The sequence below is a fragment of the Spodoptera frugiperda genome, chromosome 31 (assembly GCF_023101765.2).
Source record: "Spodoptera frugiperda isolate SF20-4 chromosome 31, AGI-APGP_CSIRO_Sfru_2.0, whole genome shotgun sequence".
NCBI classification, from domain to species: Eukaryota; Metazoa; Arthropoda; class Insecta; order Lepidoptera; family Noctuidae; genus Spodoptera; species Spodoptera frugiperda.
Window position 1 is genome coordinate 4,499,346 of NC_064242.1, and position 27,996 is coordinate 4,527,341.

At 34.1% G+C, this 27,996-nt stretch overlaps 2 protein-coding genes across 3 annotated transcripts; one reads left to right on the forward strand and one right to left on the reverse strand.

Moving 5' to 3' along the window:
• Positions 1–272: 272 nt before the first annotated feature.
• Positions 273–24,897, forward strand: LOC118276069 (uncharacterized). Of its 2 annotated transcripts, none has more exons than XM_050707297.1 (8): positions 273–441; positions 13,060–13,132; positions 14,060–14,257; positions 15,163–15,276; positions 18,121–18,263; positions 18,594–18,707; positions 19,153–19,309; positions 21,343–24,897. In XM_050707297.1, the coding sequence occupies exons 1-8, from the start codon at positions 410–412 to the stop codon at positions 22,642–22,644; spliced, it is 2,133 nt and encodes a 710-aa protein (XP_050563254.1). In that variant the 5' UTR covers positions 273–409; the 3' UTR covers positions 22,645–24,897. The 2 variants fall into 2 exon arrangements, with proteins under 2 accessions (XP_050563254.1, XP_050563255.1); XM_050707298.1 differs by lacking the exon at positions 273–441 and adding an exon at positions 5,060–5,412.
• On the reverse strand, positions 24,530–27,914 carry LOC126912904 (testis-expressed protein 10). Its single transcript, XM_050707299.1, has 2 exons — positions 27,477–27,914; positions 24,530–26,562 (listed from the first exon to the last, which is right to left on the reverse strand). Exons 1-2 carry the CDS (start codon positions 27,837–27,839, stop codon positions 24,991–24,993), a joined length of 1,935 nt encoding a protein of 644 aa, XP_050563256.1. The 5' UTR covers positions 27,840–27,914; the 3' UTR covers positions 24,530–24,990.
• Between the last annotated feature and the right edge of the window lie 82 nt (positions 27,915–27,996).

Here is a 27,996-nt window from a genome sequence, read left to right on the forward strand (position 1 = left end):
TCGTAACACGCAGGAAGTAAAACAAATAAATATTATTCACTTTATTATTTTTACAATAGGAAAAAAATATTGTTATTATTTTTTCCATTCAAACATAGATGGCGTTAAACTTACTTTGGTTCAAATGTGTAAAATTTTATTTTTTAGAAATAAATGTGTGAAATATATTACTGTACTACATAACAAAATTTTATCTTAAATCTTTTATACAATTAATTCTTAACTTCGATTTTATTATTTTTTAATTGGACCACACTTTGAAGCCATATTGATTTGGGCGATCACGTGATCAAAACAACTGTCAATTCAATATCATCATGGCGCATTAGACTTTTCATCGGGCGGTTGTGTTTTGCTATGTTTTGTATTGTGATAATTTGAGAGTGGATTTTCATGTGTGACTATTAATATGATATCGTCGATAATTTCTCGACTCGTCATGTAAGTATACATTTTAACCTCCCACAATTGTCATATTTTACGACTAAAAATTATTTTTGACTGCTTACTCCTTTGTTTGAAAAATGAAAAAAATATTAATGAATAATTTCCTGCGTCAATTGGTCGTTATACTACAAGAACAAAAGCTCATTTTGATGAACTAAACTTATTTCGACATGTTAAGTAATAATTAGTTCACGTTGAACGTTTTAAATTGAATCGTCATCAAGCATATTGCTAGTTTAATTTTTTCTTTATTTCCCCTCAATGTAATAACAAGAAGTTGTGTTACATAGCTTGAAATACATACCAATCGGTTATATTGCCTGGTGTTTTCACTACATTCGTCAGTCATTTATATTTTCGAGGTGATTTCTACACAGATGTGGTAATCATAATTCCATCACTTATGATGCACAGATTATTCCATCGAAATGTTTTTTTTTAAATGATTCCTAAGAAGAGAATATTATTAAATATCAGCTCGTCTCTTTCGTCCTTGCCTCTTTATTGACCTTCTGACCTATTCTTATAGGTCAAATCATTCAGGTTCTGTTATAAAACAATACAATGCCAGCAATCTGTTATACCTATATGAGTTTCATTTAAAAACTAAACCTACTTCAATAATGCTACACCTTTTATTTTTATGTCCGATTCTATGAACTAAAAATGTACTTAATTCTAATCAGTCCTAATACCAGTTTAAGTTATATTTAGAAATGATTAGGGAAGTGAATGTATTTTGATACTATTTTGTTGTCTAATTTAATCAAATTTCCTTGTATGATTCAGAAGAGATATTATAAAATTGAATAGGATAATAAATAGATAGTTACACATTTATAATAGTGATCAGTACTAAGTAAATAATTTTTAAATACCTAAATGATGGTACAAATTTTATTATTTTGATGTTATTACTGAATTTGAAGTTATCTTACACATTTTGTTTTTGTTTGTAAGATTATCCAAAATAGAAATTGAAATAAGTGGTCTTCGTTTCATCCTAGTAAAGCTAGTCCACAGCTCTGACAAGGTCTTATTGGATGTATATAAAAATTAACCCTTTAATTCTCGAACAATTATGCAGAGATGTATGTTAATAATTTAACTTCAATTCAATTTCAATTAAGGATCAAGATACATTAACAGTCAGTTGCAGGAACGATCATTAAATTTTTAAAGTGACTTTAAATATTAATGAAGCTTTAAAGTGTTGCACAAAGAAGTATTTCTATCTCATTTTAATGCCGGATTAACTTTAATTAAAGAAACGTCAAAACGGGGCTTTAGCCTATTTTTTACGTTGCACAAAACGTCATTAGCGCTAAAGGAGCATTAAATTGACAGTTTGGGGTTATAATTTTTAATGCCTAGTCAAACATCCATTAAACTTGTTATTAAACTCTGAATTCTTTTGTAAATAGTGCTAGTAATATTTTTTTACTTTATTACAGTATTATTTTGTCCCTTTCATCTTTATCCGCTCCTTCCACGACGACGTCGTGTAATTCCAGATAGGATAAATTTATTTGAAAAACATGACGGAGAAGAGTTTCGTGTGAGATACAGGATTTCTAAAGCTTTACACATTTGCGAGATACTCAATTTACAAACAAACTCGAAGAAATAGAGCCATTGATGGCCTCACATAGTTATTGATATGTTTGAGATTCTTCGCTACTGGATCTGCCGAAGATCAGCTTCCTGCCAAACATAGGCCTTCCTTAGTGTTAACAACCACTAGCAACACCAGACAGATATAATGTAGGATGTAATTATAATATAATAGTATTTAATTACTGAGAAATTATTCATAGGAATAAATATATTAAACCTTTTTCGTCATTTCATATTAAACCTTTTTCGTCATTTCATAGACTACATAAACTGTTTAAAATAAATGTTAGCTGAAATGGAACGTCAAATGATATATTTAAAAACCGGCCAAGTGCGAGTCGGACTCGCCCATGAAGGGTTCCGTAACAGCAAGTAGATGACATATTATAAAAGTTACAAAATAACTTGGTTTTACATAGTGTTTGTATGAACGACAAAGTTATATTTACGGTTTTTGATATCTCGTTCAAACCAATTTTCGTTGTTAGTTTCTATTGAAATCTACACCATATATTTTTTTTTTGTTTTTTCACTCTCTTATTTTAAAAGTTAGAGGGGGGGGGCACTCATTTTTCCTCTTTGGAAGCGTCTAACTTTCAAACGGTTGATTTTGACGAAAAATGGTTTTGGGAACCTTTGTCTTTTTTAAAGACATATCCATAGACACCCATCACGGGTATGTTAGCTGAAAAAAAATTTTTTTGAATCAGTTCCATGTATGGATGTAAAAACCCTTTAATTTTTAAATTTAATAATTTTTATTCAAAATTCGAATAGCGGTTATCGAAATACATCAACCTACAGAGTTTCAACTATGTAGGCCCAACAGTTTCGGAAATAAATGGCTGTGACATACGGACGGACAGACAGACAGACAAACATGACGAATCTATAAGGGTTCCGTTTTTTGCCATTGGCTACGGAACCCTAAAAATGGCGGAAAATAATTAATTCGAATATTGGTCGATGAGACCGATTGTTGGTTTATAATAGTTCTGTAAAAATAAATTGTAATTCCTGAAATGTTATGAATTTCATTTAATTTTCTCGCATCTTGAAATAACATTCGGTATTTCCATATCATGCTAGGGGAATAGGTGTATTAATAGATGTATATACCTTGTATATTTTTAAGAATAAATAAAACGACTAATCTTGTTTTAAATTAATTTATTTTATTAGATATTTATTTTACTAAAATACCATACCGTCATTACATGGGGGCAATTCGTACTTCCTCTGTGGGTGCAATATTATACCATTCTTTGGTTAATTCTTTGCTTAAAAAGTTAGTACAAGGGCGATGCATACTGCCTGAACCAGCCTGTATTGCACCAGATACCATGGTTAATGAATAATGCTGAAAATTCTTTCTACAAAAGGAAAACTCGAGACGAGTCCAATTCTCAATTAATCACAACAATAACAAACACCTGGAAGCTACGTTAAATCTTCTCTCTTACAAACGCTGTTACGATACCAATGAAAGATAATTCAACACCACATTAAAGCAATTGATAATATTTTTATCGTAAAAAATTGGATTTTTCCTAAATACAGAGATGACAGAAACGCTCATGATGTCAATATTGACAACTAGGGCTGGCGATCTAGGAATTTCTTCCCGCGAACCAAAAAGGTTGATACCTATTTTAAATCGGAACACATAATTGAATCGGTCAGTGAATTAGAAAGGGATTTGATATTTATATGTATTCCACTATTAAGACACTACAAAATACATTTAATAGTAGCTAATTAAATTAACACATATGCTTAATCTGTCAAATATAGAGATATTTAATCAAATACAAAATATAGATATAGGTATTACGTAAATAATGTAATTAGCTCTGAAAAAACTCATAACTGAGTCTTAATTTACAAGTAACTAAGTAGTAACAAATGGTATTGTATTGATTTTTATAGTGTCCTTTAACTACATGAAATAAATCCAACACAATCGATAAATCGTCATTTTAAAAAATCGGTTTCTTTCGAAGCGGGATTCGCTTCCTTCCATCCTTAATGACAATTTACATTCAATCAGTTCCAGAGAGTATACAAATACTACGTAATCAGTTCATTCAAAATATGTGTTTTAACTTGCAACACTTTTTAATGTCGTCTTTAGTTAAAGTCCCATTAAAGGGACCCGCAACAGTTTTGTGCAACGTCTTTAAATTTAATGGAATATTAGCGATAATGACGGATTAACTAATGTCGATTTTAAAGAAAGTTTTCTGCAACTGACTGTCAATCTTTTATTGATACTAAGTTTTTATAGCATCTGAAATTGAGGCCATTAACAATCCTAAATCAAATAACTATGATCTAATGATGTGTGTTACATTTTTATTTCAAAGTCACTTATTTGTATACATAATTATGTTTCTGGTACAAGTAATAATGCATAATGTTACAGAATTTTTACTTTGTAATCAGCACATTATTTGAGGTGTAAATGTGTAATTAATAAATAAGTTAATCAATTTAACCACAATCACCAAACCACAGTTGAAGTTCATACTGCTTAAAATTGAAATTATTTCACATTGGCTAGTAGACTAATCAAGTATTTTTATTACCATATGGATTGCAAGTTAGCGACTGTTACTAATATTACAGTATAATTTTCAAATCAATAATCTACTATTCCTACTCCTCTGTTAAGAGATCACAAGTGTGTTTGGCTGGACAAAGAGTCTTGGCTTCAATTTCTGTGTTGGAGAAAATAGTAAAACCTACTCTGTGGTTTTTGAAGCAATCATAACAAGCAAAAATTGGATGTTACATTTAATTGTACACTGTGACTATTTATGCACAAAAAATCACACAGTGACTGCAATGTGGCACAAGTTATTATTCAATACAATAACAACAGTTAGCAATTGTTTGAATGTTCAAATTAGCTGTCAGTGTAGTTCAATACTGGCAATGTTCCAATAATCTCGATTTTAGGAGCGCCAGCTATCCCAAAATTTGGCAACACTTTAAGACTTGTGTTCGCCTTTTATCATTCTTTTCACCTTCAGACGTAAACTAGCTTGCTTAAAGAATAGTTGTGTTTTCTGGATCAAATTCCAATTTCATCATTTCATCCGATATTTTGAGATTATTTACCCGTTTGGGTGCAAGTGAAGTACATTTGTAACTGAATACGTGGTGACGCATTAAACAAAGAAAAGTTAAGCTTCGTTGCGGAATTCGTCACTAGGGTATCCCAGTGCACTGCCGGGTGCTATTTTCGGCAAAGCTCGGCCGTTCGCCTCTGGTGCAGCGAAGAGAAGATTTAGTCTGTGGCGCTCACGGCTTGCGTCCGCGTCGTTGTTCTATGCAACAAGTGAAGTGCGTTGACACCTAACTGTAGAGTGATTCATTTATCGACATTCGGTCTTGAGTTATTAGTGTCTGTTCCGAGTGCGCTCAATCTGTAGACTGTTCGCGCTGTCAGGAGGTCGTATACCTTGACTGCGCCACGTTATGTGCTTATTAAGAGCGCTTGTCTTACCTTTTTAGGAACAGCCTCGGCTGAATTACGTGTACCTTTACCCAGTTTTGCTGGTGACATATTTTTTGTACGTAATATTTAAATGTCTTCGCGTACGAAACTTGACATAAGAATAACTATTTATTACGAGAATCATGTTGTTGTGGTTTATATTTAACTAACGGTATGTAAATGCTATATTAATTCAAATGTAAGTTCCTGTAAATATAATAATGAGTTGTACCCTGTGTTTATTTTCGAATGCCTTGCGACATGTTTGTAATGCAACACGGCAAGTAACATAAGAGAGCACGAAATCCTTCAGAAACAGGATAATGTTCCCTTTTCTATTTACAACAGGTTTGAAGCCCAAGCTTTACGGTGCGATAAGTTTGAATTTTTGTTAATAACATCTTTAATGTAATTGCACATACTGAATGAAGTATCACAGTTCATACGAATAGTAAATGGGTTACTGTCCCAAAATAACTGTGGCATAATTTACTCGACTTACTTTTGCTGAACGGTCGTCTAGCACCGGCACCGTGTACACATCATACACAACATTTCAATAAACATTATAAAGTAAATATTTATAAAATAAAAATAACCGCCTGTTTACCTACCTGCTTACCAACTTACGTTTCGTGTTTCGATATAAATTACCTATAAACTAGAATTGTTAATGTGTAACGCAATTTAATATGAATAGGTAGCTAGGTATTTTTCTACTACGTTTAGTTTTCTATTACCTATTTTATTTACAACTGTTGTAGGTACACACTGTTACCAGTATTTTTTTTTTGATATCTAGACTAGTTACAGTCCAGCTAGATCATGGTTTAAATTCCTACCATAATGTATAACAAAGATCTGATCTCAATAGACAAAGATTTCTTTACCATTTATAGTTTTGACGTCCATTTTTTGTCACTGCAAACCACGAACCGAGGCCATATTTGGCTGATTTGTACTCAAGATTTGAATATTAAAAGTCATTCATTCAGTCAGTCAAATTCTATAGAATTCATAGTAATAATCTCTGCTAAAGGAGTGTTTTCAACAAACACCGATGTAGGTACCTACTTAGCTACCTAATTTAAAATTGTAATGAACCAATGGCACGCTTGACCGATTCTTACAATATACAGGAAGTTTACATATTACTAGGGCCGTTTACGCAAACTTGTGTATAGTTGGGTACAATTTGATAAGATGCAAAGACAGCATTACGATGAGAGTGTTTACATCTTGAGATCTCAATGATGACGTAAAGCGACCTGAAATGTACATAAAGAACGAAATGATCCGGATGTCTGAGTAATAAATACACTTTCAAAAGATCTGGTTTATTGTGTTATTGTTTATAATGGCAATAGGGATAATTCTAAAATTAAAAACGAATTCATCTAGGTCATGTTGCGAGGGGCATGTTCAACTGTATGCATAAATACATGGAATCCAAGAGGAAAAAGGATACAAAGTTACTGATCTGAACAAGAGTCTGCTTATTCCACCACAAATTGCTACAATATTTATTGCAAGAAGTAAGAATACTAAATAGAATAATGTTCTAAATGGTTTCCAAAGAATGAATGAAAAAGCAATACCCGTTATCCAATACGCCTAATCATAACCCACTCTGGCCACGCTCAACTGACTGTTACATCGACCCTGAAGAACATACTGATGTGCACGATACGATGCGCATGCGCACACTCCTTATTTAGTCCACCAATAGCCGTTCACGATCGATAGAAAGGATCATGCCGTTTCATTATCGATATAACAGGATGCATTCCAATAAAACGTGATTTGAATATGGGAAGCTAGAAACCGGTTTCCATAAAATAAACCATAGGCCGGATCAAAACAACCTGCTCCGATTTTATGAGTTTTTTTAAAGACTTGTAAAACCAGATGTTTACTTACTTCATTCTGAAATCAATTTATACATAGATAGGTCTATTGGATGACTAAATATCACGACAAAGAAGTTCGGCATACAGTTTAATGATTCATAACTCATTTATAAGAATAGATAACCTTTTGTGTAAAGCCCACAAGGGTATAATTTGTTCTGCGATGCACAGCACAATGCAAGTAACAAGTAGATACGAATTAGCCTTGCAAACTCAACGTAGGGTTGCTAAACGTTGACGTGTAATGCTTATTGGATTAATAGTATTGTGATTTTACGCTTTACTTATGCTGTAGCACATGTATTGGATTGCAGGCCTTCTGCCAACCCTGAAGTTAAAACTGAACAAAGGTTTCTAACATCGCGTGAGATGTTCGGATGCACCACTCGGTATTAGAGGTTCTTGACCTATATGCGTGGTGTTTATTTATGTAACTAATAATTTTTGTTCACATTTAACACGGTCGCTGTTTATAAAAAATGTTTAAAAATTAAAAGTTGTACTAATTTGGATTGAATAATTTTCCTCTTACTATAAAAGGCATAATGCCGTTATGGATAACTTCTATTACTTAAAGTGGTTACGCCCACGTTAATATCAGAATCCAAGATTGAACTAGTTATTTCGACATTCAGGAAACAAATATTGGTAGTCTGTTTTCACAGTTGATCGAATGTAACGCATCATTCGTTTGTTGCATTTGTGTAATAATTTCTACTAGTGGTCGCCTAGTGGTCGAAATTCGACCATATACGATTTAATTTACAATACCACTTAACATACGTTCAAGGATAATTTTTATTTAACTCAAACTCAAACAAACTCTTTTATAAAACTCTATTCATATGAGACGTGAAAATATCATCGCAATGTCTATTGATTTTGACGTTTTGTCAAATACGATCAGATACTATGCATGTGTGTGTAATGTTTTATTTATTGATTTAATGTACTTTATAAGCATTATTTTTGAAAAATATTAACGGTCCGCACTTCTCCTTCACATAAACTATAAGTGTACCAAATTTTATGCTCCTACGTCCGCGCAATTTTTGTAAAAAGCGGTCCAAAGTTTTTGCATCACGTATTAATATATAGATTAATGCTCCAGAGTCCAATTTGTAAATCGATTTTTGTGAAACGAATCTTATTACTTCTGGTTAGTCTTTTTGGGATAGGCCATGATCGTTGATCAAGCAAAACTGATTAAATGTTGCACAACACAACTTACTGAGCGAATAATTAAATTGTAAAGGTCACTGGGTGTCCCGTGGACATTAAATTTACTTCAATACAGACTTCTTAAAACGTTTTATTATCCATCTTGAAAAGTAGAACCCTTTCAGGTGATTTTATTAGCTTCTCAGATAGGTCATTGAAACCGAATTTGGTTAGGTTACCTACTTCAGTTCCCATATATCCAATATAGATATTTTTTACGCCTACCTCGTATGCGAGGTTCGTAAAATGATATATATGAACTTTAGCTTTACTACACAGCTTGTTGGCTTTTGCAGTTCGGAAGGGCATGGCCGTACAATACGCATGCTTTGGCAACAGTTACAGATTTAGACCAAATGGGTCGAGTTTCTCGCCTATTTTATTTTAGGACGTTATTAGGGAGTTGTGAAATCGAACCATGTGCGTGCGTGTTCGTTTCGCACGCATGATGATCTAGTTTTATCCACATTTAGTGTTCCACTTGGTCTGATACGAAACAGATACATTCCTTGTACATTTCCGATTTTGAAATAATACAAATGCATTCGGGCTGCGAATGGAAACTTGAATAAATAAGTCGTTTGGATCAATACAAAAGAGACGTTATTATTAAATAATGACTGGCATTCAAACAATTGACAATTATGGTATAAGCAAGCATACACAAAATTTTCAAGAATAATTTATGAGGCCATTAAAATTTTGCATAACACATGTGATTTATGAATATGATTATTCCGTCAATGGTAACATAGCTTCAGCTTCCCTCACGTGGGTGGATTTTCTGAAGAATGACATCACACGATTACTTAAATGGATGTTCATTGTTGTACCGATTGGGTGTTGCGAGACTTGCATTATCTTTTCTTTCTTCAATGCAAAAATATTTTTAAACCATTTACGAGTCACCAGGTTTATTATTTATCAAACCAGTACAGAAACTGAAAATGTTTTGTCTATTACTGATAGGGAAAATTATCTAATCTCATTCTCAATAGCTAACTAATGTAGGTAGGGGGTACAATGTAGACCAGTTATTTATCTTAATAGCTGTAGATAATGTATGAAAACAATGAAAAAATATTATACAAACTAATAAATATTCACTTACAACATCCTTCTTTGTGGTAATATAAAAAAACAATTTTAACAAAAAAAAAACCGACTTCAAAAAATAAATATTCCAAAACAAATTAATATGCACTAAAAAGTAAAAGAAATAATTGCTTATTTTTCAACAACTTAATAGATCAACTAACTTTACTAACTCATCACACACATTATAATGTAAGTAGGTACAATTACTGTTATTTCTGGAGTCGGTGTCAGCCAACTAAGATGGGTTTGTTATTTACCTATTATCACAACAAAACATTACAGTTTTACACCAGTTGCAAGTAGATAGTTAACCACCACTCCGCCCGTGCCGTGCCCGTGCCGTGCAAGTTGTTGGCGTTTCCTAGACTGACACCGACTCCAAAAATAACAATAATTGTACCTACTTACATTATAATGTGTGTGATGAGTTAGTAAAGTTAGTTGATCTATTAAGTTGTTGAAAAATAAGCAATTATTTCTTTTACTTTTTAGTGCATATTAATTTGTTTTGGAATATTTATTTTTTGAAGTCGGTTTTTTTTTGTTAAAATTGTTTTTTATTTCTTGATTTTTAGTGAATAACTTATTTGAGTATGGGTGGACCTATTAAACGCGCTGCTCATATGAGACAGCGCCGTTTAAATGAATAATATTAATATCTATCCATATTGACGCATAATTACATTATTTTCAAATGTATATTAACCTGATACCCTTACTTATGATCTGCTGAGCCGACAGCTAACAGTAACCTGTGCATAAGCTACATACATAGTCAGTTGTCAAACACACAAACAGATTAGATACCCACATAGGTATACAGTCATGTAACTCAGACAGCACATCAAGCTACCCATCATTTTATACCAGATATGCTACTATCTGTCCTGAATTTTATGGCTACTGAGAAAGATAAGCTATTATGCATCACTTCAACGTAAACGCAGAGCTAATTCTGCTCATTTTTAAGGAGTTCCCTGGATTATCTTCCACATTTATGGTCAGACTTTAAAAACAATTATATGGAACCACACTGCCATCGTACTCTTTCAAACACAAAAAGAATTTCTCAAATCGGACTATAACTGCCAGAGATATGCATTTGTCAAACACAAACAGATTAGGTACCTACATACACATGTAAATCAGAAAGCACATCAAGCTACCCATCAGTCTATACCAGATATGCTACTATTTGTCCTGAATTGTATGGTTACTCAGAAAGATAAGCTATATAGAATATACATCACTTAAACTCAAATGCAGAGCACATTCTGTTCATTTTTGAGGAGTTCCCTGGATTATCTTCCACATTTATGGTCAGACTTTAAAAAAAATTACATGGGACCACACGGACATCGTACTCTTTCAAACACAAAAAAAAATAATTTCTCAAATCGGACTATAACTGCCAGAGATATGCATTTGTCAAACACAAACAGATTAGGTACCTACATACACATGTAAATCAGACAGCACATCAAGCTACCCATCATTCTATACCAGATATGCTACTATCTGTCCTGAATTGTATGGTTACTCAGAAAGATAAGCTAATATACATCACTTAAACTCAAACGCAGAGCACATTCTGTTCATTTTTGAGGAGTTCCCTGGATTATCTTCGACATTTATGGTCAGACTTTAAAAAAAATTATATGGGACCACACTGACATCGTACTCTTTCAAACACAAAAAGAATTTCTCAAATCGGTCTATAACTGCCGGAGATATCGATTAACATACATAAAAAAAAAATACGGTCGAATTGAGAACCTCCTCCTTTTTTTGAAGTCGGTTAAAAACAATACTGATTGTTGCTCCAGACTAAACTTGGACTTATCCGCAGGTAGATATAGACCTATCTACGTATAGTACGTGTACACGATATAGCAGTCGAGTGCAATTGTGTTTATTTTTAAAGTCGTCCAGTGTAATAGGAATCTTGATATCCTATCGGTCTAAGCTGTAAGACTAGCAGGGTGGCTCATATTAAACTGGCGGGGATTCCTAGCCATCTTCCATTTATTATTCATTTGGACCGTCCACGCTTGCATTGCTCGCTTCCGTTGTGCTGTCGTTGTAGCCTGAATGCTCTCATATTACATTATGCCTGCTACATCGTGATACTAGTTCCTCGCGCATTGACTGAAATTAATACCTCTAATACTATCAGTGCCTACTTTCAGTAAGCACTAACTCATTAAAATTTCACGCAGTCTTGCACATAACTGGTTAGTGAGCAAGTAGTATACTGTACGATGTAAAATTCAACAATGTTTGAACGGCTAAATGGTGAATTGCAGACAAGTGAAGCATTTTTATTCAGTTATTAATTTGTGGCATGATGGTCGTTCGTATTTGTTTAACATTTTACTGTTGGCCGTGGCACATCTAAACCTTGCAAATCGCCCACACGCTTTGTACCGTTTACCAATTACAACGAGATAGGCACCTATTATAATTACCGCGTTATGTACAATTAGTTGAACTAACCAACTCAGTTACTTAACAGTATAATTGATCAGTAAGGTGTTTCGAACACAGCAGTACCACTTATAAAATTAAGAAACCTTTTTTTCACTCGAAGGTCGTGCTCTTATACCTTTTTGGTGACTATAACTTTCAATCTAAACACCAGTATACACGGCCTTACTGTGCACCGAGCACGTTGGTATTGATTTACAAGGTAGCTAACAACTCGCCAATCACGCCGAGACAGATCTTTATTCAATCAGTCTTTGGTCTGCGATTCATCTAGAGCGTGGTCTTAAATATTAATGTGTAGTGTACTCGAACAGACACATGTAACAAAAGATAAACAATAAACAGTGCATTGATAAATATGTGTTGCTAGAAAACAAATGACGTGGATACCGTATCCATGGCGGTGGGTCGCGCGACCGGTAACCGTGACGACAGTTCTCGCCTGCCGCCACTGAGCCTCGGACTGTCCAGCGTCCGATTCATTGTCAACAAACTCGAAGCGGAATACGCACGTGTTACAGCGGCCGACACTTTTGAATCCTGCCAAGAACTTGTCAAATACGACCCGAACGTCGACGAGGGCTACGACGATTACGATGACTCTCTTCTCGCTCAGCCGAGAGGACAAGTCTGGAATCGCATCGTAACGAACCTAGGACTGGCTCTGAACAAATGCATTCCTAGTGTCTCGTTTGGGAACTTTGGCCTGTTCGCCATAACGACAGGATTCTTCGCACCGAAAATGATCACTTATCTGGTGGTGTATCCGTTTTGCAGATTGGTTTTCGGGACCCTCTACCCGGCTTATGCATCATATAAAGCTGTCCGGACGAAGAACTTAAAGGAATACGTAAGTGCAGTTACTGATACTTATATTTATTTAATAATAGCCCATTCCTTGTGCTCCATTTTCTGTGACGCTTGAACCATTACGACACAATTGAGTAACATTACTGTCTATAAGCTTCAAAAGGCAAGTAATTGTCAAACGACGAATTACCATTCGTTGAGAGTCAATTTGGCGTTGAAATGAAAAAATGTGTAATTTGCTGTAAATGGTTCAGTAAAGTACGACGGCGGCCTTGTAATGGGCGTTCGCTCGTGTTTGAAACGCTTCGGTTCCCACTCTGTCCTTTACCTTGTTCCCGGCTTCCTATGACTAATTAACTAGCCGCCACCACGCCGGTAGCTCAACCCAGTTCGCATTATTGTTTTAACTATAAACAATACCCAGAATAGTAGGGTGCCATGATCTATGAATATTTGGTCGCTGATGTCAGGCTTGGTGCATTTTTTTTTGCAATAAGTTACTATGAATTCTGTTTCTTAATAGGTATTACAAATTATTTATACTCCATTTTCCTTATTATTGAAATAGTATTCGGATTTGTGTTCTAATAACCGTTGTTTTAATGTTCTTTGTAAACACCTCACTTATTTTCCGATGTTGAAATACGACGGTCGGTTTGCTTTCCGTCACCTTGGAAACCGATTTAATTGACTAGGGTTCGCGAATACATTGTACATAAGTAGACCTATTATTTTCACGTCTCCTATTCACATCCACACTATGTCGGTTATCCTGTTTGAACTACGTATGTATAAATATTTTAGTCCTCGAATTAAAAATACTCATATTAAACCTTTCTATAGTTAGGGTTGTCAGTTTCCGGAGGACGTGGAGAGCGGAGCTATTATTATACAAACATATCCCCTTGAAGTTTGGAATTCCTAGCGAAGAATTTATAAACACTCAAATTGTTTTTGTCATTTTCAGGTAAAATGGATGATGTATTGGATAGTGTTCGCTTTATTCACTTGCACGGAGACGTTTACGGACGTGTTCCTGTCATGGTTCCCCTTCTATTACGAGGTGAAGATAGTCCTGGTACTGTGGCTGTTGTCTCCAGCCACCAAGGGCTCCTCCATACTGTACAGGAAGTTTGTGCACCCGGCGCTCTGCAGGCGGGAACAAGTAAGTAACGATCATCTTACTTTAGTTGTAAAATATTTTAGTTCTATGTTATTTTAAAATCCCCAGTCTCTCAGAATATAATCATTAAGCTCATTAGTAAAATGAATATAGATTTAAATTAAATAATTATGGCATTTAGTTAACTTAGCTTGTCGTGTTCTGACAAATTAAACAAAATCGATGTTGTTACATTTTCACAGTAGTATAATACGAGGTGACTGTTAGCCTTTTGTCCTGGGTTTTTCCGTCAACAATCGATACGTCGGTCTAGCGTCTATAAGTACTATTCATATAGGTAATCATCATAGTACGATTATACGATGTTGATAGTAAACAAACAGATCTATTGTATACTCACACATCTTGTTTTTATTTCTTTTAGACTTAGAAGACCTTTTGTATACACAATGAAATTCATACAATGAAACAATGCATTAGAATAGTTACTTAATACATAGAAACATTGCTTAATAACGGAAACCTTGAGTTCTTAGTTCCTCAGTACTATAAAAATATTAACACAAAAGGTATTAAGGCTATGCGAACCATAACTATAATTTTGACTAGCCACATTTCGAAATAGATATGCGGAAACTCATAACTGTAGCAAATAACTGAGATGCATTCAAATTAATTGAGTAGGCGCGTGAAATAGGCATAAAGAAATCCTTGACTCGTGCCTACTGTTGTTATACGGATAAATTGGGTTTGTTTGGAGTTGATTTAGAGGTAAACTAATGGTACGAATTTGTTACAATCGGATTTTCGGTTATAGGGATAAGCTTGTTCCTATAATATGACTTGCCTAAGAAATTGTTTTATATAAAGAAATTCACGTTAAACTCAAAATAGGTAGTATTATTGTATTGTAATTTTGTTTTAAATATAAATTTGTAATTTTCCAGGAAATAGATGAGTACATAGCGAAGGCCAAAGATCAGGGTTACCACACAGTGCTCAATTTGGGCACTAAAGGCGTCAACTATGCGACCACAGTAATCATGCAGACTGCCATAAAAGTAAGTTTCGACAACCTTGCAATAATCATTGTGGCATGCTTAGTTTAATAACGACGCGCTCTCATTATAAGATCTGTAGATAAACAAGAGGTTTATACTTCCGGCAGTTCTTTAATGAGCCAAATAAGGGTGTCGGTGGGCTTTAACCCTTAACAAAATACACAATTACAAGTGTTAATTAGTTGTTTAACTTTGTGTTGTTTTCATACCACTTAAAATTTGTCACAGAACAATAGGTTTACCAAAGCAACAGTGTGGCATGTTTGATTACAGTGTGTATAATGTAAATAAGCTAGCAAAACATTGAATTACACTCACGGTGCTGATTTGCACACAGCTTTACGTGTTTTTTTTTTTTTGTATTTTCCAAATTGGCCTTATCGCACTTAGCAAGCTAGCCATCCAGTAGACACCAGTCATCGGGCATGACCACGTAATATCTCAACTCTCACATCAATTAGCCCAAACCACATAGCCGCTTTGTTTAATTTCGTCTTTTTTAATTTTATTAACACGCTTTTTTAATTTCTCCCCTTCCACCCCCATCTTTTCCAAATATCCTTTCCATTGCTGCTTCACGCAGAACTTCAATCTGCCGAGTCCCGAGCAAGATAAAGAGGCACGCGGTAGACAAGCGATCAAAGGCCGTGACGTCCCTGACGGCGGCTACCAGGATACCTATGAAGACTTGGAGTACCAGCGTTCAGACCTGCCTGGCATTGTGGAGATAGTAGAGTTAGATCGTGATGATGAGCCACAAGACTATCGGGTTGGAGCTGGGGACGATCATGATCCAGATTACGAACCTGAAGACACGTCGGCGCGGAGTCGAGGCAACGTCGTTCGTAAACGTAAAGTTGCCAAAGAGAAACGACCTCGCAGCAAGTCCCGAGGTCGCCGTACCAGGTCCCAAACGGCCGTAGACAAAGAAAACAATGAAATTATGGTCGACTGAATAACGAGTGCGAACGAAGCTCAACTGTGATGTTTAGATAGTTTTAGACAACGATTTTGGTGACCCGTTGTTTTTAAAGTATCAAGTGTATCACAATATTTTTTTAGTTCGAATAGCTACGAAATTTCAAATTAACGGTCGCCGTGGCCGCGGTATTGGGCATTACTTTGGTTTACACGTGTATTTGTCAATAAGAAAGTCTGTCGTGGATTGTATGACGAATCTTGCAATGTATAGCTGCTTCGCATTTTCCACAAGTTGTAAGAAATTGTTTAGATTTTCCTACTACGACGGACTGGAAAATAGACGTAATTTTATTGCTTCGGATTAGTTTCGTGTTTCGGTAAGATATTTTATCGCTACCACATCCGACATAGTAGGAAAACATATTTGGGCTATTGACTCATGTTGATAATCTGGATGACGAATTTCAGTAGCACCGCCCGCGCCAATACCTTTATAAAAATATCATATCCCTAGATGTTAAATAAAATAAAAAAATACTAGGTATGTGAGCTTTACTACCAAAAGATTTCGAGATCTTGATAATGTCTAGTTATACTTTTTTATTCGTTTTTACCACGAGGCTATGCTGGACAAAAGCCTCTCGCATTAATTCTGAGAAATATAAGGTCCATATATTTTTTTTACCAATTTTCTTATTTTGTAAATGATACCTAACTCAACATAAACCAAAGTATCTTATTCGTGCCACTGTTTATACGCCATTTTGTTTTTACTATTTTATTCTAAGATTCTTTTTTCTTCTTACCTTTTGAAATTGTCAAATATTTGTTATTTTAATTTAAATTATGAATTAGTACAATTTCCACAAAAATACAAACATTTCATTGAACAATGCAACGCGTCTACTATGTTTTTTAATGATTTTAGTTATAATTTTTTGCTTTAAATTATCTGTTCCTAAACTGTCCAGCACAAACTCATAGACAAATCAGCATATTTAATGTTATTTTTACATCGCATGACGTTTGTAATTAATTACATGACTAGTTTATATTTACGTAGATGTAACATACATGGCTTTGGCAAGTTACGGGAAGTTTTAAAAATAAACTGTGACAGAGAGATAAATATGTACTATGTCGTTGAATTATATTACAGGTATATTTTGATAATGCTCATTGTTAGTACTTTATCCGGCTTTGCAAGTCAACTCTGAAGGCTTAATACGAGTTTGTTTTACGTTCAACGAGATCGAAACGAGACTGTGTTCAGCACTCTGATTGGCCTGTCCTAATGAACCAACCAATCGGAGCGCCGAGCGCGGCAACGTTTCGGTCTTGTTAAATGTAAAACAAACTCGTACTAAGCTCTTTGTAAACTTGTTTGCATGAATGTTACACCTATAAATAACCTATTTGTAAAGAACGCATGTGTTGTGAAACCACCAATGTTGTGTATTGTGTTACTTAGATTTAGTTGTGTGACTGATTTAGTTTTATAATCGATGATTTCTCAATAAATAAATATATCATAGTGCCCTAGCCATCGTTTATTATTGTTTAAAGCGTAAAATATCATCGCTTCAATAAAAATTATGGTAGCATGCGCTTTGCCTCACAAAGCTTTGTGTAACAGAAACCATACTGCTGATTTCACGTGAGTATTATTTTTGTATTATTTTTTCAACATCAATCTTTGCATTAGAGCTTGAAATTAAATCACCATCTGCTAGCAAGACGCTATAATGATTCGCCTTTGAGAAACCGAATAGCAATGTTTATTTACAAACCAGTATTACCTGCTATATTACTGCAGGCGCGTCAAGTGTAATTAAAACTTTTCCTTTATAATGTTTATTAAAACTATCTATAATTGGCTTTATCTACCTTACGTATTATAAATATATGAATATAATTTCCCAGGGTGGCGGCGGGCTAGTTCAGCAAATACGCAAGAGTTACAGCCTGTCAGACCTGACGGAGTGCGAGCCGCGTGAGGAGAGAGGAAGCGATGAAGCTGATGATGTTCTCACAGAACCTAGGCTTCTGCGACGAGGTGGTAAAAGGTGAGGAATGATTTTAAACTGTATTTTATTGTTTCATTGTATGTAAAATTCTCAATGTAGTGGAGATGAAATAATAGAGTCTACCATCACAGTGGAAAACAGGCGTGTTGAAGTGTATGTTTCTTTTAAAAACATAATATGTTACTTACCATCATGTAGATTTCACTGGCCCTTTGGCGTAAAAAAATCCCCAAGTGTCCGCAAACAAACAAACATATTTCCATATATTTATTTAAAACACTCTAAAATTATATTTTTAAACATTACTTATAAAAATAAAAAACTACATTAACTACATTTACAGTAAATAAGTTGTGTATCTTTTTGCAGTGGTTTCTCCACCCGTCGCAGCGCTTCAGAGTCGAACAGCCGTTCTCCCATGTATTTCCCTGAGGTCGATGTTGATGTCAGACCTCGACCAAGATCTGACGAACCAGATTTCAGGTAATTTATGTTATAAATAGATATAGTTTTAACACATACAATTGTTGAGACTCTATACGTTATATATTATTACTAGCTGACCCGACAAACTTCATACTGCCTGTATATTCTTTTCTCACCTTTTAAACCTTCCCTGGACTTCCACAAATAATTCAAGACCAAAATTAGTCAAATCGGTCCAGCTGTTTTCGAGTTTTAGCGAGACTAACGAACAACAATTGATTTTTATATATAGAGATGTATAGTGTCTCTTATACATAGTAATAGTAGTCATCAATAATGAACAGTTTGAGTGACAAATTCTGTTATACAGTGCTATTCTAGTGTCTTTTATTGTTCTTGCGATGCACAGAGTGTCTATTGCTACTTTTTCACCGATTTATTAAGCTTAACTACGTTTTTGCTTGCATTCTGAAGTTTAAAATAAAATTTTCTTGCCTTACAGTCACATAAAATCAACAGAGGACATAAGTTCGGGCTATTCAAGCGCGGACAACAGTGCATCACTCACTCGTACGGCGTCGCTCGGCGCAGGCGCCCGTGCGCGCGGCCGTACTACCCGTACTACTGTTACTACCATCAAGCGACCACAAGCTGCTGAGGTCTGGTAACACCGATAATATAATAACATTCTGCTTGAGCGTAGTTATTTGGATCTGTTAAATAATTTTGTAATAGAGTATATATAGTCAGTGAAGCGATGTGACTCCTATGTTATGCCGATTGGTGTTTAACGTTTTAAACTTGATTTTTGTTTACGACAGCGAGAGCTTCATCCCTTGTCGTAGATGCATTTACAAACATAAATTCTGGACAAATGTCACAACCAAACTCGAAGTAACAATCCATGTAACAGTGAACTTTAACATGTCGCAGTAAAGTATGTATGTATACAAAGTACGCAAGTAAAGTTTATAATCGTAAAACTTAAGTTGTATCGTTTCATTGACTTAACATACCAACCAATAACTACGCTCACGCGCCAAGACAAGGATTGCATAAGCTACAGAAACTTCACTTGGTATAAACATTCGATGGTGTTTAAATTATATTCGTCGGCTTTGTGTGTGTTGAAAAAAAACAATGTTAAATTAAGTCTCTGTATAGTATGTAATCTATGGACAAGCCCTTGTTCAAGACATGTTTCATTAAAATATGAATGCCGGTTTCAAGATTTTAAATATTTATACAAGGTGATCACTAAGCTTATGCCCTTTGTAAAAATCATGTACTTTCATGTTTTATTTTTCATTCAATTTTGACATTTTGATGAGACACACATGCTTCAATTTAGATTAAGTAATTTGTTTATTAAGGCTTAGCATTAAGTTACCTTGAACATAAAAATAAAGGAGGATATTGTTGTTTATGAAATTGTAACAGTCTACTTATTTTGTTGAAACTGGCATTTAACATAACTTACAATACAACATACGACAATGCAAAATGTGTTCAATGCAAACGCACAAAAACAAAAGTACCTGATATTTCGTACTGGCAACTTTCGCAGATAAAAAAAAAAACAAGTGACATGTTTTGAACAACGGCTTTTGGCATTACTGATTTTGAATCATTGAACTGTCATAATTGTTTCGTTCGCATAAAAATTCTGTTTCCTAATTTATGGATGAAACAATTATAACTTTAACTCGACATTTATATCACGTTCCATACACTAATTTTATTTAAATATTTTATTGGAGTATTGTACTATCAAATGTTCTATGGGGATGCATTTATGTGGGGGAGTTTCGTATTGACTTGCTTTCTGACTTACGTTATAATTGTTATAAATGTAGCTATGTGCCTATGTGGGTCTTTTGTGTATCACTTTAGATAAAGTTATACAAGGTGTTACAGAATAAACAAGACTAAACAGATGTTGTTTCAGGCAACGAAAGAGAATTTGTTTTAGCACATGCAAATTTTCATACGAATTTAAATTAGTAAGGGATGGTACTTTTCAAGTTACGAAATTGCTAAAACATAGTGGTTCTGTTTCATGGCTTGATCCAGCATCTACAAGACCTTGAATTTATTCTAATACGCCTTTTGTTGTACAATAACTCTCCCACATAAATGTTTTATATTGTTTGGTGTGCCAGGGTATGATTGGTGCTGGATCTTGGTTGTAGCCAGAACATTTCTAAGCAATGTGTGAAAATCAATTAAATATTGGCTATTTGACTGAACAAATATATCTTTAAAAGAATGATGTCTTTTTGGCGGCTAGGTATGTGTAATGGCTCAAATGTAGAATTACATACCTACCTATCGTTATTGCTATTGGCTTTGAAATATATTTATGATTGTTTGTGTAAGATAAAATATATCGAAAAGTATTATTACTAGTTCTAGTTAAACAGATTGGCTTATTAAATAAGGATTATCCTTCACATTAAAATAATTTCGGATTCTTATTTAATTTTATTTTAGAAATAACTTTACTGAGTTTTTATAGAACATAGTTTTCTCATTGCATGAGTTAGTGTCAATATCAATGGTTACACCACTTTATTACTAGCATCACTATGTTATGCCAATAAGTCTGTTTAATGCATTTATTAGCTTATATTTATATTTTGTTTGAGTTTTTCTTTATTTTGATATAGACTTAAGAACTTTTTATTTAAAGGAAAATGAAGTAATCATCGAGGAGCTACACGACGACGATAGTTTTGAATATTCGAATATGCCCGCTCTAATTAATCTCCCGTCTCCTCTCTATTTGTCCCACACGCAACCTCCCTTCATATACCAATATGTTGGCGACCAAGTAAAGATCCTCCAAGTACTAGGTAATTACCCATTCGCTGCAAATGTTAATAATCAAACTAATAACAATACAGATCACTGGGACCAAAAAGAAGTCATTTCCGAAGAAGCTTCAGTAATTAGTTCAGTAGATAAAGATAATGCGAATAATAAAAGTTCTGAAGAAGTTGTTAAGAGTAACGAAAGCGATGTTGTTTCGGACATTCCTATTGCAAGTCAACCAAAAGACAATAATGATGACCAATCTAGTTCAAATAATGAAGATGTAGTGTTTGAGACTGCCCTGGATACTAATGATAAACAATCCGTAGATAGAGAAATGAAAGAAGCAATAACTGCAATTTTAGAAGAACACACTGATGCTACTAGTCTTGACACCTCTATAAACGACAATGACTCTGCCGAAAGTGATGACGAGGCGTCTTTTGGAACTCCCGAAGACTCTCCTAAAAGCAAGAGAAAAACTCCAAAAGGAAAATATGGCAAAAGCAAGGCGCCACCACCACCGCCCAAAATTGATGCGGGAAACGTACCACAAGATGATAGTAAAGAAACTTCTAGTAAATCAGAGACAGATACAGTTATAAAAAGTACGACGTCCCAAGAAAGTTTAAATGATATTGTAAATAAACTACCAAATACAACCATTAAGGAATCTGGATCATCAAAAAGCCTACAAGTCATTAATCCCATAGCTGAAAACAAAAAGAGGCATAAATCCAAATCGCCAGCTCGAATCCCAAAAGGCAACAGTTCTGGATTAGGAAAACTATTACAGTTGCCAGGCAAATTTGCTTTTTGGAATAAGAGTGAAGAGAAACCAAAAGTAGATGAAACATCAACTTCGTCAGATGATCACAGTCGAAGGTCATCAACCATTGAAAAGGGTGTTGATGACTTTCAAGATTGTACGGAGTTGGACACTGTCGGCACTGACGAAGCCAAACCTGATGATTTACCACAGATTGAAAAATCAGATGATCAAATTAGTTTCAAAGATGCATCTGGTTTAGACGAAGAAGTCATATTATCTCAAAACATTATAGATAAGAGTGATGCTCTGCAGAAGCTCATTGAAGCTAAGATAGCTGGTCATCCAGAATATAAGTTTATATCTTTACACGAAGAAACGCCCACTTCGTCGAAAAGTACAGACGTGTAGGGCTATTCCTAAATTCCCAAGCCGCTTTTATTTGCAGCTGAAGTTAGCCAAAACAGTATGTTTATTTTAGTTTCGTTTTGTGAGTGTTATTTACATGCATGGTTTTAGTTTGTTCGCCTTTTATAACAATACTACACCAAAGTTAATCTCAAAATGTATGTTACACCTAAACAAATGCTTAGCATTTCATAATGAGTGTAGTGTTGTATTTTATTTTTATATTTATTTAAATCAATGTTTCCTAATCCTGTGTAATCACTTACAACCTAAGCCAATTTATAACTCTATGTATAATATGGTTGCACTTTTAGTAATTGTTAATACTTTTTACTGGACTGAGTGTTAAAAAATGCCACCATCTTCTACTACAAATGAGTAGTGCTTGTGCTTTTTTGAGTTAGTTATCAATTTACTCCTTTTATTTTCAGGCAATGCTGACGGCCTCTGCTACCATTCCTCGCGCAAAAAAATCTAATAAAAGGAAAACACAGTAGATCGTATCCAAATAAGTATTACGTTATCCTTCTAGCCGAGCTTCGTGCAAGAACGATTTATGCTCTCTATATTCTGGAAAATTATACTATACATTTTATTTTAAAAGAATAAAAATTTAAGTAAACATAAAATGTGCAGCTATTAGGGAGCATAATGTTTTTCCAATCTTCCGCGCTTTGACATTGTTGAATGTATACTATTTAACCTACACCACATTGGCCAAAGGTAGACCTGCATGCGAATCTCACTTAGCTGTTAATTTCACGAAACGGTATTTAGTGATTGGTAATATAATTACAAAAGATGCGGTTAAACTCAACCGATTGAATGGTCTTCTCCTTCATTATGCCCGATCTTGACTGTACTTCTTTGTAAACACTTATTATAACTAATAGGTATTGTTTGACATAAGTAACTACGTAGTTTAATTTCGTATAAAACTATTTCCTGGCTATGGGTTTCTTAGCCAACGGTTAGTCTATTAATTTATATTTTCGCGACTGTCATTAGCGGATTAAAAAATGCATCATTCTTCCTCTGAAAAAATAAAATCGAATCAATTTTTTTACTACATAAAGTGGCTTCCAGATACGGTTTTTTTTTCAATTGATGCAAAATTAATTCGATTGAATTCATGCTGATCTCAACCAAGTCGCGGTTTGATTATTAAATGTTAACTCAACGATGACTAACCGTCTATTTATTATATTAGGCATCAAATGCGTGATTGTTTTTATGGATATTATTTATGAGATACAAATTCTCAATAATTCTCCTTTTACTCTTAACGCCAGTATTTGTATTAGTTTTTGTATGGCTATGTCATTGAGAATCTTATAAAGAAATTGTAGTGAAGTGAAGTTAGTCAATCATTACTATTAAAATATCATAGTGACCATCAAGAGGCCGTAATAATAGGACATATCAGTCCTACATATTTACTATTATAGTATTACTAAGCATTGTTACCCAAATATTACTATAATACCACATTCGCGTTCTAATTATCGGTAATTTATAATTTTAGCCAAAAATTGCCAAATTGACACTAAACGACTCAACAATTAGCAGAAGTTATTTTGTATTAGTCATATTTATTATAGAATTAGTTTATAGAAAAATAAAACTAGTCGTTAATAATGAATTTAATTGATAAACAGCTTCAATGAGGCTTCATATCGGAATTGTATGAGAATGTCAGGCGAGATGCGGTAAGGCAAAAATTATGAAATCACAAACTGGAGTCTGCTTTGAATAAAAAGCATTTTCTTATTCTAATGAAGTTTTACAGATATTTTATGAAACCTTGGTTTTGTGATACCGAATTTGAGCTCATTTACACCAGGATTATAGATAAGAGAAAGGTACAGCACAAAATGCAAACAATGTGGAATATTGAATAAAGATTTATTTTTACAGATCACTACAATAGTATGTCCCTTTTTCTCAGAAGATTATGAAAGTTCCTCATTATAATTATTTACAAATAATTTGTAATTCAATAATTATTATGAAAGTAATAGTTGATTGAACTTATTGTAACACAGTATGTCAATATTTCCAAATTAGTTGGTTGTGCAGCTAGCATTTTGTGTCCTTTTCAATGGAATGTTACTGCATTTTTATTCATTTGATGTTACCCTATAATTTAGTTACCTCGTTACATAAAAATGTATATTTATTTACTAGTTGACTGTCACATTTTTGCGTAATAATTTGTGTTTGAGTTTATTGAAATAAATGACTATCATAATTATACATTTTGATTTTATTTCGTCAAAGTAATAAACTTGTGGCTATACATGACATATTGTCTACTTTCTGTTGCCTAAACAATAAAAGTAGACTTAATTACATTTCACCTGATTTCAATTTTAATGTTTCGAAAATATAATTATTATAATCACTTTTGTATACACTATTTATTATTTGATCTCTAAGTAAATTTAGGGTTTCATCATCCCATTTTTTAACATAGTATAGCAGTGAAAATAACTTGTAATAGCTACTTTGATTACTGTCTACATCAGATATTATAATGTTTGGCAGATTTTGTACAATTTCTAATAACTTAGGCCTAACAACAGAGTTGAATGTTTTGTTATTTCTAACAGCAAACTTGTGAATGATGTCTACAGTTTGTACCTCCACTGTCTTCTCCAGCAAAATATCTGGCAGATTTTTTACCCAAGTGTTGTAAGCATCACAATCATGAAAATGGCCCAGTTTGTCATTGAGAGCAATCTTACATAAAAGGCTAAAGATCTTTTGCCTAAATGAGCTAGGCAATTCTTTGTTGAAATATGCCCAAACAATCTTTTGAAACAGATCATTCATCACTGAAATACTTCTGGTCCAATTATTCACTTCATTTGAGAATATTGTGTGTAAAATCTTAATGATTATGTCATTAATTTCAGCTTGTGTGTTCTTATTAAATGTTTTCTCAATATACTTCAGTACTGACAAAACATCCTTATTTTGGTTTTTCACATTAATATTTGGATTTAGTAAAATAAACAGTTCACATATTACCAAATTCTGGGCAACTAATTTGGGATCTGTGATTGTGTTTTCAAATTCTGAACTAGACACATTTCTCTGTTTGGTCCTTATATTTGTTACATAAGGGAAGGCATTAACAAAATGCTGCAAATATGGCTTCCTGTATTTTTGAGAAAATGTATTTTGTATGTTTGAGCTAGGACTCTTTATGTTGAAATGCTTTACGAGTGACCAAATCAGTGATATGACATCAAGAGTATGGTTGAGCAAGGCAGCTGCATCTTCACTGACTACAGTTTCAATGTTCTTCTCTGAGCTGATATTAGGGCATACTTCTAGCCATGTTTCAAATAACAAAGGCATTAAAGTGTCAGTATATTCTCTGAATTTTTCCACTTCATCTAATGGCACTGTTTCTTGCAGGTTTTTAGATGAGAAGCAAGACAATGGGCACTTTTGTATGTAACTTGGATTAAATAAAGAATAGTGGTTCATTTTAGAGGCATCAAATATCTTAGTTGTGTCAATAACTGGTCCATAGTCTTGAATTTTGTTGTATTTCACAAACTCCTGTAGGTAGTCTTTGAGGCGGTGTAATACTTTGACTCTCCATTTCACACTAGTTATTTGGCTTCCCAAGTTAACAGTCAGTGTTCTTCCAGGCTTTGAATCAACTCTTAACTTTGATATCATGTCCAGAAAGTTTGGAATTATTTTGTGGAAGTCCTGTGCAACTTTTACAGGTGTACACAAGAGTAGTGTATCCAGAAACAGTAGGGAATCCTCTTGTATTCTCCCATCTATGTGAGTCATAGCACTCCTTAAATATGTACACATGATGTCAAAAAAGGGATCAATTCTTTCAATGTTTGCTTTTGACAGTATTACATGTAAAGTTTTCAAGGATTCATGTCGTACCTGAAAATATTTTAAAATTTAAATAGAATATTCGAACAATTGGCCGATTGGTTGCAAGTGTGACTGCTGGGCAAGGGGTCTGGGGTTTGATTCCCGGACCGGGCGAAGTATTGCCGGCCTCTTTTCGGTTCTTGGAAATTTTCTCAGTAGTAGCATGGAGTCTGGAATCATGCCTGTTATATGGCAATAGGCTCATCACCTATTACATGTGACTTAATCATAAGTTGTAAAAAGTGTGGGTGTACATTTTACAGTGGCATTACAATGCCATAATGTGTACCTCTGCCTACCCATTCAGGGATAAAGGGTGTGATGATATACAATGTGTAATGGGACTTCTAACCCATTAAGGCTGAGTACTACATCTAATTTTATCGACAAAAAAAATAATATGGTGGGTTGAACCCCTAACTGAAAATATTGAAAAATAGTGATTTTTTCGGTAAAAATAATTCAAAAATGATTTTTTTCTCACCAAAACATATGAAAAGAGTAATGAATTAGTTAGCCAAGGTTATTAGCTACCGTTTGTCGTTTTTTTTTGTTTCTACGACGCATACAACCTTTGATATCAAAAAAAGTAAACAAAATATTAAAATAGCCATAATTTTTAGGGGGAGGGGATTCGACCCCTTCGACCCCCGACTTTTGTTGATATAATTAGATGTAGTACTCAGCCTTAATGGGTTAGAAGTCTCAGCCCTATCACATTGTATAAAAAAATATTCAAACAACATAAAAACCGACAGGTAAGTACTACATAATGGTATGTGCAGATTAAGTTGAGGTAAGACAGTATAGCATGGTAAGTAGGTACCTACGGAAACTGTATATTTAAACATGAGGAAATGCAAAACTGGTCAGAGTGTAGCAAAGGGAGTTTAGATAATAAAATAAGAATTAAGATAACTTACAACTTTTTCAATATTCAATACTAAGGGTGTTACGCCATGAACTAGCTCTCCTAGATTGGTTTCCAAGACTTCAGGATGCAATTCGATGAGTTCTTTTATTCCATTTAGTGCTTCAGTACGAGAGTGAGTGTTAAAATGGTTGAGACGAGACAACAGTTCCTTTATACTAAGCTTTCTTGTAGATAATGCTTCTGTTTCACCATGCTTTTTCAGCTGCTCTCTTAGCACGATTTTCTTTACTTTAAAGTTCGTCTTGGTCACATTTGTACCTTTTGGAAGTTCCTTGTTTTTGCCTTTTAGCTTTGTTTTTGACTTCTCTGATTTGAGAAATTTTTGGCGTCTAGTTGCTCCTGTTTGAGGCATATTTATTTTTTAAGGTTACGACCCTAACCAATCAATCACAACATAACCTAAAATATTAGAGGAATGACATTCGTTTGACTTTTTATCTTTTGACAACCAAAATTTTGACATAATTGTTGTAAGAAACTAAACGTGACAGTCTGTTGTGAATGTTTTC